Source organism: Crotalus tigris, unplaced genomic scaffold (assembly GCF_016545835.1).
Source record: "Crotalus tigris isolate CLP2741 ecotype Arizona unplaced genomic scaffold, ASM1654583v1 scf7180000018725.1201236, whole genome shotgun sequence".
In the NCBI taxonomy this organism is placed as follows: domain Eukaryota; kingdom Metazoa; phylum Chordata; class Lepidosauria; order Squamata; family Viperidae; genus Crotalus; species Crotalus tigris.
Window position 1 is genome coordinate 739,675 of NW_024097169.1, and position 18,480 is coordinate 758,154.

The 18,480-nt window shown below is 36.9% G+C and overlaps 1 protein-coding gene across 10 annotated transcripts in view; it reads left to right on the plus strand.

The window, feature by feature from the left end:
* The window catches only part of CHL1 (cell adhesion molecule L1 like), a 231,822-nt gene that overhangs the window by 138,894 nt on the left and 74,448 nt on the right, over window positions 1–18,480 (plus strand). For 9 of the 10 annotated variants that reach the window (XM_039355679.1, XM_039355670.1, XM_039355680.1 and 6 more), the window contains 5 exons: window positions 6,123–6,245; window positions 8,161–8,331; window positions 11,443–11,484; window positions 12,523–12,640; window positions 15,527–15,708. In XM_039355679.1, the coding sequence (XP_039211613.1) occupies window positions 6,123–6,245; window positions 8,161–8,331; window positions 11,443–11,484; window positions 12,523–12,640; window positions 15,527–15,708 (636 nt within the window). The remainder of the gene's footprint in view (window positions 1–6,122; window positions 6,246–8,160; window positions 8,332–11,442; window positions 11,485–12,522; window positions 12,641–15,526; window positions 15,709–18,480) is intronic. The other variant, XM_039355671.1, reaches the window with a different exon arrangement.

Here is an 18,480-nt window from a genome sequence, read left to right on the forward strand (position 1 = left end):
AGAAGGAGGGATTGTCACTCCCAAATATGGGCCCACACGGTGGATCTGGGCCACAGGTTTAATTTTAGTGGCGTCAGTGTATTGGCAAATGATAGTACCAAAGGGGGCCGCCTTCTTAGAGAGGCATGGCTCTCGGACAGTAAGTCCATTAACAGGCGTATTGACCTATGTCCGTCCTATTTGGCCTTAAGATCATGGAGTGCCAATAATCAGCGGCAACGCCTTCGATGGCCCAATAACAACTTGGGCAGCACCCGAACTATCCAACAAACCATGTGCAATTTGGAGGAAGGAAAGCAATCGCGAGATACTCCGACCACCCCCGTGAGACTGCTGCAATCCCAGAGGATTAGGGGGGTGATAAAAACCAAGATCCGGACCCCTGACAGTAAAGAGGAGACGAGGGAAGATACGACAGGTGGAAGTGCGGGTGAATCGCTAAACGCAACGGCCTGCCCATACATCAAAAGAAACATCATGGCTGGTCCGGAAAGGAGGAGAAGAACCCCCCATGCAGCCGGAACGATCAGCTCTAATGAAGACAAACCACGGGAGGTGGCTGATGAAGAACTCTCGCACGCCGCTATGGAGGAGGAGGGAAGATCGGAGAGCGGCAAGGTGCGGAAGATCGAGCCGTTACACCCCCTACCTGAAGATCCTGAGGACTCCCATAGAATACACGCGAATGCTTTTAATAACGTAAAAAAGGGGAGAACTGAGGAAGAGCGCTGCAACCAGGAGGGACGCGGCTTGACCGCTGTGCACATACCCCCTGGACCGAGTACTCGGAGTAGGACATGCGCAAGACAGCTGGGCATGATAACGGACAAGAGACGATCCCTCCACCTTGCGGAACACCCCCCCACGCTGCACCGGACCCGTGGCAATTTACGAGATCATCAGGATGACGGACACATTAAAAACGAAAGTATTGAGACCGGAAATGAACGCGATCCTAGAAGTAACAACCGGACAAGATATGGTGGAGAAAGGAATGTAGAATGTGCACTACCACCTGAGCCTGAGGGGAGGTTAGAATATAAAGGCAACCGAAATAACTGGAATTGCCATCTAGCTAATTCGGAGTTGGGAGAGTTGGAGACGGATGAAGATAAAAATGCAACCAAAAAGAGAAAAGAAGTACAGGTTAATTGCACACAGCTGAACCAATTAGGCCCGATGACAAGATCGAGGAGCCGGGCGCAGACCTCGACACGCCTATAAAAAGACCTTCTCATCCTCTGGCGCGCCAGCCCTGAGGATGCCGGCAGGTGACGGCGAAAGCTTGGCGCTTTTTAAAACTTTTATAGTTTTAATTTATTAAAAACTTTTACAGTTTTTATTACCCTGGTGTTCATTTTATATCTTCACTATGAATATTCCCAGGGTTCATATTTTTAACCTTTTTAATCGTATATACAAATATATATATATATATCCTTAATGGTTGTAAAAATGCGAATCCCAGACATATTTGTTCAATAATGCAATCTTCAATCTCTGGAAGAGTATAATCTAGTTATTTATTGTTAAAACAATATTTAAAACAATAAAAACAGTTATATACAAAGTTGAAAACAACTTAGCTTTTGCTGGTCCTCTGCCAGCGTCCTCAGAGTGAGGCTTAGGGTGTGGACTCTGAGGACGCTGGCAGAGGACCAGCGAAAGCTAAGTTGTTTTTAACTTTGGATATAACTGTATATATGATATGTGATATATATGATATACATATGTATGTATATCTATTATATATATATAATATACATACATACATACATACATATGTATATCATATATATCACATATCATATACCATATCTATATATCTACATCATTATATTTATATCTATCAAATAAAAGGTTGAGGGGGAATTCCTTAGGACTGGTTTTTCAAGCTATGGAACTTGACAGATATAAAGAAAGGAGGTTTGTTTGTTTGTTTTTCAAAGAGAACTATTCACATTACAACCTTCATAAAATTTATTACTAGATTTTGTTTGGTTTCAACATTCTTCTTTTAAAAAAAAAACCACTCATTTTTTTGGTAATATGACACATCAGTTTTAGCCAGTGTCAGGCCTGCCCTGACTTGATCCTCTAGACAAGAAAGACCCTCAACTCCATTTGTAGTGAAAGGTATACTTTACTAAAAGCCAAGTGGTTTACTGTATAGCAGTGTTTCCCAAAGTGTGGTACGCGTACCCCCAGGGATACGGGAAGAGTTTGGTGGGGGTACACATTGCACCGGAGTTTAGTGGGGATCACGTGGGAATATCCACTGCACCATGTTTAGCTGCGCCCACAGAACAAAGAAAGAAATAGGCGCGTATCGCAGTTTTTATATGGGAACTGGGGCCATCATACATCGTATCGCAATTCATTATGACGGGAACTTCTGCGCATCCTTCGTGCAGCTCTGGTTCGGCCATTTTTAAACTGCGGGAACATTAACAGTTAACATTGAGCCTCGGAGCTGTTTAAAAGCCGGAGAATTGCAGTGTTATCAACGGTTAGACAGTCTTGTGAGGCGTGACACGGCGTGAATATACTGCACTTCGTTATAGAGACAACTTACTTCTTTAATAGTTAGTTCCGGGCACCTGTTATCGTGCTTTAATAAGTTCCACTGATTTTGATTATTTTTATAAAATACAATTTTTATCCCTAACAGGGATTATGGATCGCTGGTTGAATCTGGAACTACTAAACCGAAAGAAAGTAATGATTGTAATAGCAATCAATGAACAGGAAATAATGAAATTAACGACGAATCAATTTCAATTCTGAAAGAACCTGTTAAGAAAAAAGCAAGGAAAACTCGCAAGTACGACAAAGAATATCTTAAATTTGGATTCTCATGGACTGGAGATGAAAATGAGCCTATTCCACTTTGTGTCATTTGTTTTGAAAATCTAACAAATGAAAGCATGAAACCATCCAACTTAAAGCGCCATTTTGAGACAAACCATAATCAGTACAAAGATAAACCCATAGTTCTTTTGAAAATAAACTTAAGGGTTTAAATCAGTCTCGAAAAGTAATGCAGGGTTTGACGGGAGGTGACAATCAAAAAATACTAGAAGCTTCGTATCGCGTGTCACTTTTAATTGCCAAATGTAGTGCAGCGGAAACCATTGGCGAAATTTTAATCAAGCCTGCAGCCAAGATAATGGCAGAAGTAATGATAGGAGATAGAGCGAAACAAACTTTTGATCGCGTTCCTCTCTCAAATAATACAGTTCATCGGCGAATCATTTATATGTCTAATAATATAAAACAGATGTTATTATCTGATATTTCTCAAAGTCGTTATTATTCATTGCAAGTCGATGAGTCCACCGACATTGTGAATTTTGCAAATCTTATGGCGTTTGTTAGATACGAAAAAAATCAAGAAATTCATGACGACTTTTTATTTTGCCAGCCTTTATTAGGTCACACAACAGGAGAAGATATTTTTAATGTTATGAATACATTTATGCAAGAGAACAAAATTGATTGGAATAGATGTGTTGGAATAAGCACAGATGGAGCAAAAAGTATGGTCGGAATTAATAAAGGACTCGTTGCAAGAATTCAAAATGTTGCTCCAAATGTCATATCCACACATTGTTGCATACACAGAGAGGCTTTGGCAACACGTAAGATGCCCGCTGATCTACAGAAAGTTCTGGATGAAAGCATGAAAATCATTAACTACATTAAAAGCCGCCCTTTGAATGCACGACTTTTTGCACAAATATGTGAAGAAATGGGAAGTAGTCATACCCAGCTGCTTTTTCATACCGATGTTCGTTGGCTATCTCGGGGAAAAATTCTAAACCGATTGTTCGAACTTAGACATGAACTTCAATGCTTTCTTAATGATAGATTTGAGTTGAGAAATTGTTTACATGACTGGAAATGGCTTTGTAAACTAGCATACTTAGTAGATATATTCTCTTTTTTAAATTGCCTCAATTTATCGTTACACAAGGCAAAGAAATTTCATTGTTTCATGTTCAAGATAAAGTGAACGCTACCATCGCAAAACTAAATTTATGGCAAAAGAGAGTTGGTAATGGAGAAGTAGACTCGTTTCCCTCTCTTCATGAGTTTATAACAAGTTCGGCTACTAAAATTGAGGCTGATACTTTGAAATGCATAATACAGCATTTGGAGAGTTTGCAAGTTGGTTTGAAAAACTATTTCCCTGATTTAAACGAAAATATTGAATGGATAAGATATCCATTCAACATTAACACAACATCCATGCCAGAAGGTTTGTTGCATGCAGAAGAAGAGCAATTGTTGGAGTTAGCTTCGGACGGATTCTTGAGAAATAAACATAAGGAGTGTACTTTAACATCATTCTGGTTACAAATGCAACATGTGTATCCGGTTTTAACAGAAAAAGTCCTGAAATACATCTTGCCTTTTCCAACTTCATATTTATGCGAAGTTGCTTTTTCTGCATTTGTAGACATTAAGTCGAAAAAAAGGAACAGACTATTGGATGTGGAACCGCATCTCAGATTAAAATTAACAACCAGGGAACCAAATTATGATGATCTGTCATCTCAACATAAACAATTTCATCCTTCTCATTGAATCAAATAAATGTTCTTTATAATATAACTTTCGTTTATTTTGTGTATGTACAAAAAAAGAAAAAATAAATATATTTTGATTTTTATTAAAGCGTATGTTTTTTATGAGGGGTACTCAGCGTTACAAAAATTATAGAAGGGGTACACATATGTCAAAAGTTTGGGAAACACTGCTGTATAGCAAAGTTCATGTGCCATACTTTCCTGGTTAAGTTTCCCCATCCAGTTCCTTTGCTTTGCTAGTCCCTTATTGTCCAATTATATTTGAATAAATTGTTTTGAGAACTGTCTCTTCAACAGCGGGCTGGTTGATGAGTTGCTGAATTCCATTTCAAGACTTTGACCTTGAGATGGTGTCTCTGGAAGGTATGATGAGTAGCTAGCTTTCACCCCTCTTGACTGGCTCTCTCCCCCTATAGTTCATGGCAGACTGGCAGCTAGAGAATATGAAGCTCAAGCGTATGATGGAAGTTCTGACTGTGGTTGGAAGATTTGCGACAAAGATATAAAACAAGGTTTAATTTGAGTCTTCATACATGGAGTCTTTTCATTTTTCTTTTCATAAATGTTTATGTACAGTGATCCCTAATGAGAGGCATAACACTCTGGACCTTTTTTTAAAAAAAAGGACAATATAATGTGATTCATCCTTTGTATACCATTATTTATTTCAATGGTGCTACTATCTACAGTTAGAAGGCTCTGTTGAAAATACAGGAAATTATAGCATGTCAATAAAGACATACTCTGGAAACAATTTGATTATTTTGATAAACTTTAGGATTGTAAAATTATACTATATTTCTACTTATTTATACCAATACAATTTTAAAGTACAATATAACCATCAACCAAAAAGCAGCAGACTGAAACAGAATTTAAAAGATTTAAAGATTTAGGAAAGGAAAACAGATAATGTTAGGGAAAATAATTCATGAGGATATTTTAGAATTAAGATAATTCTAATCTATCTGGTATAGCATCTTTGGGAAATTTAGAAGGGCAGCTCTGAAGATAATCTCAGGATGGTAACTGCATGAGAATAGGGATTTGTGAGATTAATTATTTTCAGATAACTGCTTTCAAGTTAAATGTAATTAGCAGACTTTAAAGCTCAACTAGATTTTGAACTGGAGATTGATTAGAAATTAATGATATAAATTAATAATTTAATAAAATTAAATTCCATGAAAGTGCTAAAGGACATCATCAGGCCTCTTAGCCCAATCCCTTTAATTTGTAAGGTAAAACCAAATCTACTATCTATATAGTGGGAAGGGAGAATGTAAACATGATCAATAAAAAAATATATATACATAGGGTCTTTGCTATGCCTGAAATTTCCACTGTATAGTCATCCAGAGTTAGAACATATGTCAACATAGTTTTCCCTCAAGAATTTTTGTTTTACTACCTGAATAAAAAGGACACAGGAAAAAATAAAAAAAAGCCAGGTAATAATAAAGAGAATGCCATGAATAGGAAAAGAATACAAATGCTATTTAACTTCTTGTGGTGCTTCTATTACAATAGGTATTCCTAAATTTCCTAAGGAGAAGATTGACCCCATTGATGTAGAACATGGTGATGCAATGGTTTTGCACTGCAATCCTCCCAAAGGAATCCCACCACTGCACATTTATTGGATGAATATTGGTAAGTATCTGTCCTTTCCTCCTGACATCATTACAAATAGAATCTCTCTGCAAAAGTATTTCTATAATTTGAATTTAATTAAAATTGCATGCGGTTGATAAATGGCATTTTCTGTGGTTTAACAGAATGCAGTAATAAACTGAAAATTACAGATAATGAATTAGAAAATGTTAATGCTAAACTTAAAAGGCAGTTGCAAAGATTAATTGCTGTTCATTAAAACACTTACTAATCTTACATCGTGGAAAAGGAAAATATAATGAATTATATTTGGATTTCATTCAGTGAATCACATTTATGTATGTCTCAAAGCAAATGAAGTTCTTGGTTTGAGTGTTGATTTTCTCTAAAATTTCTAAGTGAACTTTTTCTAGCTTTTTTGCACTTTATTTTAAAATGGATTAATTTCCTCCTTTCTCCCTGGGAAATCTAACAAATAATAAAAACCTAGTTTGTGAACATGAAAAATATTTACTACAAATAAGAAAACAACTTATAAGAATTGTGGTAAAATCAGAAAAGCCTTAATACAAAACCCTTTTACATAGGAATAAGAGTGGTGTGAAAGATGGTTATTCTACTTGAGCTTCCTAAAACCCTTATCTTTTAAGAGGCCCATCCAGATCATGGAAGTAGTGCCCTTCAAACAGGTGTAGCCATTTCAGTAAATACATTTTGGGTGATGAAGAAGAAGGAATCAGCATATGGCAGTGGTGGCGAACCTATGGCACGGGTACCAGAAGTGGCACTCGGAGCCCTCTCTGTGGGTACATGTGCCGTTGCCCCAGCCTTGCCTCCACCCGCGATCCCATCCTCACCAGCAGCCTCCCTGGAGGAGAGTCGCCCCTGAGTGTGGCCCACACAGAGCAGCGCAGCCAAGTCATGGGAGCCAGGCAGTGTAGACAAGACTCTGCTCTCATGCCCCAATGCACACAGTTGATGCTGTGGGGGGTGGGCAGAGGGTGTGGCCACCATGGTGCTGCTGGGCTGCGTGGGCGATCTGCAGTGGGCCCTTGAGGCGGTGAGTGACCCTGCAGGCAGGGAAGGTGGGATGGAGTGGGGTGGGGCAGTGGGTGGAGTGAGGGCGGGGTCAGTTTTGGGGCATTCGTTCTCTAAAAGGTTCGCCATCATTGGCATATGGTTTTGTTTGATGGAGCAGAAGAATCAGCATGTATAAGTTAATGCAGGAGAGGGATGAAGTCACCAAAGAAACCAAGATAAGAAAGGAGAACCAAGGCCAGACCCTTACTGAATTCAGTGGGGTAAAATTCCTTTTATCCTTTAGAGAAGCTTGTGCTAAGAACTAGCAGCCCACCATCTCTCTCATTCAGTCCAAGTTTCTCTGTTCTCAAAGTTGTCTATGAACTTTCTCATTTTCAAATTAAAACATGGAATTATATTATGGAATTAAGTACATGGGTACATTTAGTACATTGGACTGATTTACACGTAAGAATAAATCATATAATGAGTTCGTCTATACAAACGTAAAAAAAATAAAGGATAGACATTATACTTTTGTATGTGCCATCCAAGCCTATTCTAATTGACAGGATAAGTGGCTTCTTGACAGCCATGACATGTAGAGTACAGGTCTGGCTTGAATAATTCTTTAACAAATGCACAATGAAAATGGTGCATTATTTTGCAAAAAAAAAAATGAATTCTGTCACAGAAAAATGTATGCAATATCAAGTATGCAATATAGATACAGTATATATTTTATGGTTGGCAAGAGGATATCCAGGCAGTTTGTTCTACTTGTGATTTTTCCTCCCCTACATAGCATAGTGGAAAACTAGCAAATATTCTGTATATTCTTTCAAGTCACATGCATTATTAATACCAAAGAGCTATTTCCTTACCTGGGATCAAGGGTCAGATACTGAATCATTACCATTTTCCCCCTTTTCAGACTTGCAGCATATCCCACAAGATGAAAGGGTCTCCATGGGCCTTAATGGGGACCTTTACTTTGCAAATGTGGATGAAAATGACAGCCGTAGTGATTATTGCTGCTTTGCTGCATTTCCAAAATTAAGAACTATTGTACAGAAAATGCCAATGACGTTGACGGTTACACGTTGTAAGTCTGGGAAATTGGTTCTCTTCTTTCTTTCTTCATTTCTTCCTCTATCTCTCATCTGCTCTAATGTCTGCTTCCAACCTTTGATTCTTTTGGTAATTCTTACATGTGACATGAGGGTGTTTTTTTTTTAATCATCATTTTTTGCTGAAGAAATATATGCAAATGTATTCAATTCCACACTGCTGTCGTAGTGATGACAGCTAGGCCCAGCTCATAAAACTGCTGCAGCTGTTAGCTCGCCAAAAGATTTCTCTTGTTTTGTTCTGAACCTCAAAACTATAAAAATCTAACCCTGATTTGGCTGGAAATCAGCTTCTTTTCAGAGGCACCAAATGATAATTTCCTTTTAATATAAATGGGAACTGAGAGTAATGTGTGCTTTCCTGTTGAACTAGCATGTGGTATATTATTGAAGGCACTTGTCAGCAATATATCTACCCATTTTATTTTCTCTTGGATAGAAAAAAAATCAATCAAAATGAGAAGACAGAATGATTTGTGGTGATGGAGCTACTGAGGGCCACTAGAAAATTTGAGAGACTTCATTTGAAACTTCCTCCTTTTTCCTTCTTGATTGTAACATATAAATTGATTGGTTCTTCTCCTCCTTGTTTAAGTCATAGGACAAATACCCACCTCAGTTCCATCCTGAATAATTCCTCATTTAGGTAACCACTTTGGGGAATGTAATGTAAAGTCCACTCTTGGTGACCACCTGAATCTCACCTGCTCCCCCCCCCCCCCAAATGTGGAATTAATTTGTTATTGCCTTCTGGGATTGATTTTCACTTAGTTTTATTTTTAATTACCTAATATAGTCTATAACTATATTTTCTGATGATATATCATCTGAATACTAACTGAGTTTCCTTGCTTACTTTCTATGAGCTCAGTGAAGTTTAGCTAAGGGCTACTACCTGTGACTGATAAACTGTCAGAGTATGTTACTGAAATAGACTTTGATTATGTCTGGTGTCTTGCCAAATTGGACTCTGTGGCAACATAAGATTGCCTTGGGTAGCAGTTTTAATATCACTACTACGATACTGACTACATTCTTAGGTGGTTCATTACAGCTGACCCATATAATCCACAAATGTTCTTAAGATATTACCTCACTTCTACATCCTTCAAAATCTTATTTATTGCCAAAGCCATACATGAACTTTGCTCACAACCCACATTATTGTATAACTATATTTGAACAATATGATGGGATAAGATATCCATTTTTTCAACACGAAACAACTTCTAACTAAACAGAAGAAGCTTAAACTTATTATTTCTTATTTTTTTTTTTTTTGAATTTACAGTTTAGATTTAGCCCAGCTCAATAAGATAGGATTTTCATCTTAATAATCATGTATAGGATTGTACAAAATGTTCATATACATAAAATATTGAAAAGATTAAACTATTGCGTGAAAATAAATAGGTTCTCCACTTATCTCAAGAAAGATAGGATTAAATTATTTCCCTAGTAATTAATTTTTTAATACAGAATAAAATTCATTTTTACCATAGAACAATTCACCTAACTTTGTTTAAGTCAGGAATAATCTGTTTTCATTTTATTAAGATATAGTTCAGGATAAATTTTACATTATTTTATCATTGTCAGCCTTCGTTCTTCTACCCACTGTGATTGGAAAAAAATCTAAAAAATAAGGAGACATAATTTGTTTAACACATCTGTATGTCACTGCAATAAAAAAAGTAATGAAGGGCTCACATAGGACAAAAAGTAATATAAAACAATCCACTTAGAAAAACAATAGCACATAGTAATAGCACTTAGATTTATATACTGCTTCACAATGCTTTACAGCCCTCTGTAAACAGTTTATAGAGTCAGCATATTGCCCCCCCCCCAAAACATTCTGGGTCCTCATTTTACCAACCTTGGAAGGCTGAGTCAATCTTGAGTTGCTCAGGATCAAACTCCTGTCAGTGGGCAGAGTCAGCCTGCAATACTGCATTCTATCCACCATGGCTCTTCAAAACAAAACAATTCTATGATATTAGAAAGAAAATATACTATGGTAGCGTGAAACCAAAACACAATAAAAGATCATCACCAAAAGCAAAACAAATTCAATTTTAGGATTTCATAACCAATTAATTGCTGCCCCGCTACTGATTCCTATGTTGTCATAGGCAAACTGCTGTCAAATGATAGTATCCTTATGTACTGATTGCAAGGCATGTTACAAACGGGAATTGGGGAATTCCTCTGGCTTTGTTCTCCTTCAAACAACAGTTGTTCCAACAGTTGCTCCTGGAAAAACATCTACTACTTTGTCTCCTTAAAATGGATTGGAAGTGGAGAGATGAGGTGAGATGTGATGGATGGCTAGACTGAAGGTTCATCCCAAGCTTATAGAATTGTTTTTTTTTGTTTGTTTGTTTGTTTTTGTATGGGCCAAAGAAATCCACCTAATAATAGCAATAGTATTCAGGCTTACATATTGCCCCATTGCCTATTGCAACATAGGATCAGTAGTGTGGCAGCAGCAAAAATTGAAGCTCCAGTTTACTTGTGAGATGCATATGTTGAATTTGTTTTTCATTTGATAATGATGCTTTTATTGTGATTTGGTTTAACAAGAGTCTTCTGAAAGTGGAACAGGCTTTAAATATCAATCAATCAATCAATAAAATCTTCTGCCTGCTGAAGGATTGGCAGAAAGGGTTTTAAATGAGCCATGATGGAAGAGCATTCTTTAAAATATTAGCTAAATGTGAGATCTTTGGGTATTTTTCATCATTTGTATATGTGTTCATTATCACTATGCATGCTTGCATTGCATCTTCGGCAATTATGGATTTTGTTTTAGATGGAAATAATATGATCTTAGTCCAGAAGATTAGCAGAATACTCTAGTTGTATTCAAATAGCATCCCTCCCATCCCATTTTTACAAAGGAGGATACTTTTAGCAATTTCAGTTTCATGCGACATGGATAGAACAAACAAAGTTCACCTTGCAAATGGGTCTACGTCAGCATAATCTGAATTCTTTACTCAGTCTGATTATATTCATCATTTATTTGATAAATTTCATCACCATTCATGTTTCCATTTGGTCTCCATTTCTGTCTGTTGCAGTAAAATATACTAATGATTCCAGTTCATCTAGTGCAGCCAAGGGTAAGTTGTTACTGTTTAACATTTCATGCCTCAATTCAGTTTAAAATGAATAAAAGATGCTACTTAAAATATATTGCATTTTACACAGAAACATGCAAATGACAGGATGTGTGTGAGTGTGTGTGTGTTTGTGTGTGTGTCAGTTTCCCCCCATATAAGTGAAAACAGTAATTTGGTATGATTACCCAATAAAACAGGAATAGAAAACTCCAAATTTTGGATCTAGTCCAAGCTGCCAAGATTCCCCATGTAGCCCAACTTTCTCCAATAAGATTGATTATTGATTGTGTGCCACCATGTTGTTTTGAATTTCTAATGACCATATAGATTTCCTTCAAAATCTCTAATAAGAAGCGGAACCCAAAAGATACTATTGAGTTTCCCAAGCCTCTTCCTGATTATAATTTCCATGTTCCTTCCATGTTCCATGTTCATAGGAAAAAAAAAACACAATTTAATCTCTTTTTAGAAATGATGTGAGAAATTATAATTAAACTAGCTAATTGGAAAGATGAAGAATATAACTTTTCTTTAGGCCAGGTGACACTGAGGGGTAGAGCCTCAGGAAGAGGAGGTCCTTCTCTCCCCCGCTATCTCTAAACCCTGCAATTATCCAACATTTCTTCCTCCTCCTAACCTCCTTATCATAGGAGTCTACTTAAGGATGTTGCCATTTCTTCTCACTTTCAAAGCTTGTACCTTTAACTTGAAGCTCACAAATTTCACAATTAATTCTATTTCTACTATTCCTACAATGTCAAGAATATACTGCACTCATATACTTTATCCACAAATTACAATTAACATACCACATTCTATTGTATAGTATTTTGTTTGCAAACTTTAGAAGTATATTCTAAAGCAGCTGAAAAAAATCAACCTAGCAGGAAAGAATATGCTATTATAATATATAGATAACACGTAGAACATATGTGAATGAATTAGCACTGTTATTTTTATTGAACATTCCTTATAAAATCAGGAAGAGTTGAATTCATCTTCTTTCAAAAGTTCTGAAATTACTTTTCTCCCTTTTAGCAAATTTAATCAAAGAAAGAAAACCTAAGCTACTTGTCCCTGAATCTTCTGGTCCCAGTTCAGAAGTGACATTTATGAAAGGAATGGATCTTTTTCTGGAATGCATTGCTGAAGGACTGTGAGTATTCATATTTTAGAACTTGACTTGAAAAATAACAGCAAAGCAAAGAAAAAAACCGACAGCAATACAGATAGTCCTCAACTTATAACAAATCCTTGACTTGTCAAAATTATAACAGCACTGAAAAAAGTGAGGTATGGCCATTGTGATCAAACTGGTTGGCAGCCGATTCATATTTATGATGGTTCATAAATATGTGGGGTCATGTGATCACCTTTTGCAACTTTCTGACAAGCAAAGTCAATGGGGAAGCCATATTCACTTAACAATAATGTTACTAACTTAATAACTGCAGTGATTCACTTAACAACTGTGGCATAAAAGTCATAAAATGAGGCAAAACTCACTTAACTATCTTCCTAAATTTTGGTCTCAATTGCAGTTGAGGACTACCTGTTATTAACAAAGAAGCAAAAGTAATTTATTATTATTATTATTTTAAAAAGATACCTAAAGTTACAGAAAGATATTGTAAATATTTGGGCTTTGTCAGCCCTATTATATTTTTAGGAACTTGGAACTGATAGTAACCTGACCATTGGCATGTTGCCATCCCAACAGGTGGACACAAGAATAAGCTGACGTGATTCTGTTCTGTTTATGCCATGCACAGTGTTGGCAATAGCAAAGCCAGCTGGAAATGCTAAGTTAGCAGCCTGGCCTGAATGTCTCTCTTTCTTGTTATGAGAATTCACAATTATTCTGCAAAACACAAAGTTCTTTTTATATTTAATCGTTTGGAGAATTTGTGCTGGCTAGGAAGACAAAGAATTGATTATTGCCCTTCCAGAAAAATCTTTAACCCCATTTATAATTATAAAGCCATTGTGGACTAGATGAAATAAGCTCAAGTTCTTAGTAGCATTCTAGACTATTTTTAAGCTATAGTAGCCGATCGATAATGCTGTGTATATTTTTACTTATTTTGGAAAAAAAGACAATATAGCTTCCAGGAAATACAAATCCCATAGGTTTTTGCAACAAAACAGGCACATGGTTATATGGATGGTGATTTGTCTTAGTGTGATAGACAAACTGAATCAGTTTGCTTAGAAGACCAAACATGTTACCATTATGTCACCAGCATGATTGAGAATTCAGATACATATTCATGAAGAGATCTTTAAAAAAATGGTCAAAAGTGCATTTTGCTGAACTGAACCTAGTTACCACATATACAACAGTTTCTTCCATTTTTTTATACATAAAAGAATCAAAGTGTTTCAGCTATTTCCTCAGAGGAGAGCAAAGATATCAGATTTTAATTATTTAATATTCGGGCAAAATTATTCTAAATACAAAATGAACACTACAGTATAAATTAAATGAAGCCTCCAATTAACTGTAACTGTGGATGTTTGGTATCTCAGTCTTGTGATGACTGCTGTTCCTGAGATTGTGGAAAATAGGAACCATATTTTGCTGGAGGACCTGCTTTAGCTAAGAGGAGGAGAGAAGATTTGAAAATGTGTATATAGCAATGAAAAGTTTGATAAAAATGGCACCTCAGATAATTTGTGGAGCTTAATTCCTTAACTTAAGCAGAGTTTGCAAATAAAAGAAAAAAGGAAAAGGAAAATCACAGTGGGGAAAAGGGAGAATATACTCGCTATATTTGGTATTTATTTGTTTGTTTATCAATTTTTAAAATCACCCATCTCCCTCACAGAGCCTTTGTATAACCTGCCTTGTACTGTTCTCAAGAGAGCATTCCCCTCAGTTTTATCTTAATCCACACACACACAAAAAAAAAAGATAAAGAGGTTTTGCATTTTAGTACTCTTTTCTGCTTGCCTTTTTCTTTGTGGCAGCCATTTTCTCTTAAGTACAGTGGAAACTTTTGTTGAAATCATCACAGTGACTTTCCACATTTCCAGTATGCTTCAGTTCTGGTGGTGACCTAAGATTATCCTTTTTTAAAAAAAGACTGTCATTTCTCAACTAAATCCAAGAGGGTGTAGTAATTTGTTCAAAAAATGCTGCAGCTAGCTCTGTGGCCCTCAACGCTATGGTTTGACAGTGCAGTAATATTCACATTTTCTGCTTTTAGCAAGCTAGCAGATTCCAAATTATTGCATGCCTAAATACACGTATTGTTGCACACAGTTTATCTCTGATATCCCATGCTCTTCATGGCACAATAGGTGAACTGACTGTGTTCATTATGATTTGCTTGTAAATATATATATATATATATATATATATATATATATATACACACACAATATTCCTAATATTCAGCTGTTTTGCCTTTTACTATCCTTTTCCAAAGTCAGATTAGAGAAAAACCCTACACCATTTGTCTGAAATGGTGTAGGGTTTCCTGCCTGAGCAGGGGGTTGGACTAGATGACCTCCAAGGTCCCTTCCAACTTTACTACTACTATTATTATTATTTAAAAATTCTTTTTAAAATCCAAATATTTGTGTAAATTCCATACCCAACAGAGAAAGAGATATTTTGCAATGCATATTTTGAAATAATAATGTGTTGTTGACTTACAGGTGGCAAATATGGAATAAGAAATAAGTATGGGGAAGAATACTTTAATTGCAATTTTCCTGGGTTATTCCTAATCAGTGTTTAAGCTTCACTTCATGCCCAGTTCTTTGATGCACAAGACAAGAACACAGAGAATTTGTAAAACAAGCAATTATTTTACTTGTCTCCAAAACCATTGCAGTTTTTAAGGGATATGCCACAGCTTACTGTGATATATAACATTTATTTATTTATTTAATGAAAAGATTTATATGGCCACTCAACATTATATATAAGCATTAGTTGACATCTACATAAGGTAGAACTCTTGAATGGAGGGAGGGTAAAACCATGTTATTTTTTAACATAAATATTTTCTTTCTTTTTTTTAATTTATCCTAGTCCAACACCCCATTTAACATGGAGAAGGATTGACAGAGGCAGCATTTTCAGAGGAGTCACTGAGACTTTTGGAAAAGTTTTGAAAATAGAACAAGTTACTAGAGATGATGAAGGAACCTATGAATGTGTAGCCTCAAATGATTTAGGAGAAACAAAGCATGAGTTCAAAGTTGGTGTTGAAGGTAGGTTCAGTTATTCCAAAATGACTGTATTAGGAAAATTGTGTGTGTGTGTGTGTGTAAGTTTTTCAGATAGATATATTATTCTTATTCATATCCAAATCCCATCTGGTGCTGGTTTTGAACCTGGCAATCCAAATTCTAGGTAGTTTTCTTACCTAATAAATATTACTCTTGCTTTTCAAAATAACAACAACAACATTTATTTAAAAGCTTGATGGTCTAACATGAAATTACTTTTAACATGATTGTACACTATAACCATTTAAGACTGTTTTTAGTAATATACACAGTATACTTAATATTACAAAACAGTTTCTAATTGCTCATTTCTACTATTACATGAATAAAATATTTTATTTTATTTTATTTTACTCCTTACCCAATTTCTGATAAAAATACATTTCAATATAGGGTGTACATTCTATGGTTATTTCAGTTTATCTGATATGTAAGATATATATATATATATATATATATATATATATATATATATATATATATATATATATATATATATATGGATTCCAATGGATTGGAATAGATGGATTCCATATGGATTCCAAAGAAATCCATATATGGATTCCAATGGATTCCAAAGAAATAAGATTACAAACCTAATCCAAAAAGAAACCCCCACTAAAATCCAAGACAAAGAACAAGAAAACGGCAAAGCCCTCCTCCCATACATAAAAGGCACCACAGACAGAATCAGTAAGATCCTCCATAAACACAACATCAAAACAGCATTCTGCACAAACAGAAAAATATCCACCATCCTTAGAAACCCCAAAGATAAAATTGAATTAGAAAATCAAGGAGTATACGAAATCCCATGCACCACTTGTCCCACCACATACATCGGACAAACCAACAGAAGAATAAGTGCACGCATTGAAGAACATAAGAACTCAGTCAAAAAAGAGGAACCAACATCTTCCCTGGTCCAACACCTTAAAGCCACAGGACATGAAATTGACTTTAAAAATACCAGAACCATTGCCAAAAGTGAACATTTTAATAACAGAATAATCAGAGAAGCCATCGAGATAGAAAAACGCCCACACAGCATGAACAAGCGAGATGATACCTCCCGCCTACCAGCCATTTGGAAACCCGCCCTTATTGACAAACGACTCCCTAACACAAAAAATGATAACAGACCCACACTCACAAAAACCACACAGGATGTCACCACCACACATCCACGCAAAAAACAAACCCAAACCGATGATGAGGCACGACCACAAACCAGAAGCCAGACCACAGCTGCATCATTAGCCACTTTAAACCCCTCCAATCCAAACATGAAGCAAACTGACACCCTCCATGAAGATGAGGCACGACCACGAACGCGAAGCCCAAAAATAGCAAGGCAGCCCAAAATCTTAAACCCCTCTGCAACTCAGACTAACCTGAGCACAACCAAACAGAACACTCCCTCAGCCAATCAGAGCACAGCCAACCCCCCAGCCAATCAGAGCACAGCCAACCCCCCAGCCAATCAGAGCACAGCCAAGCCCCTAACCAATCAGAACACACCTCCACCCAATCAGAACACAGCCAAGCTCCCACCCAATCAGTTCATACCCCCACTGGCAGTTAAAAGGAAGAAACAGCTAAGACCACACATTGCCCCTCGAAGCACGAAGCTGAAAACACTAGCCTGAAGATGGCGAATGCGACTTCGTCGAAACGTTGCCAAGACACTTCCAATTTTACGCGGGAGAAAACCCGAACAACCAAAGACCTACGTACAAACACCCGCGAAAACCTCAGAATAAATATATATATATATATATATATCATATATATAGTATATATATAATACTATATGTTTTCTGGAGGTTTTCGCGTGTTGTTTGTATGTAGGTCTTTGGTTGTTCGGGTTTCTCCCCGTACATATTGGAAGTGTCTTGGCGACGTTTCGACGAAGTCCCATTCGTCATCTTCAGGCTGTGTTTTCGCTTCGTGCTTCGAGGGTGTAGGCTGTTGAGGTGTGTGAGGAAGTTGTCCAGTTTTTCTTTCCCATGTGGCCAGATTATGAATGTGTCGTCTACGTATCTGAGCCAGAGTTTGGGTTTGTGATCCGATTTTTCTAGAGCTTGGGTTTCACAGTGTTCCATGTAGAGGTTGGCAATGACAGGTGAGAGGGGTGATCCCATGGGTGCTCCTTCTGTTTGTTTGTATTTTTGTCCATTATAGATGAAGTATGTGTTGGATAGGCAGTGGTTTGTCAGATCTAAGATGTGTTTGGGGGGATTATATTTGTTTTGGATAGCTGTCAAGGCTTCTTTGATAGGCACTTGGGTGAAGAGGGATATGACATCGAAGCTCACGAGTATGTCGCTGGGCTGTAAGTTTTGTTTCTTTATGATCTCTATAAACTGGAATGAGTTTTTTACGTGTGAGGTGATGGATTCTGCATAGGGCTGTAGTTGTTTGGCGAGAAATTTGGCCAGGTTTTGTAGAGGTGAGCCTATGGAGCTGACTATAGGTCTGAGTGGGGTTCCTTCTTTGTGTATCTTGGGGAGACCATAGAGTTTGGGGCATCTGGATGATTTCTCTCTGGGAATGATTCTTTGCTGGATCTCTTCGCTAATGGGGAGGCTTTTATTTTGGATCTGGTGGTTTTTTCCAGGTAGGTGGTGGGATCTGTATTTAGGGGTTTGTATGTGGAGTCTTGGAGTAGGTTGGTTAATTTGGTTTGGTAGTCAGATGTGTTCATAACCACCGTGCTTGCCCTTGTCTGCTGGTAGGATTTTATGCTGGTGT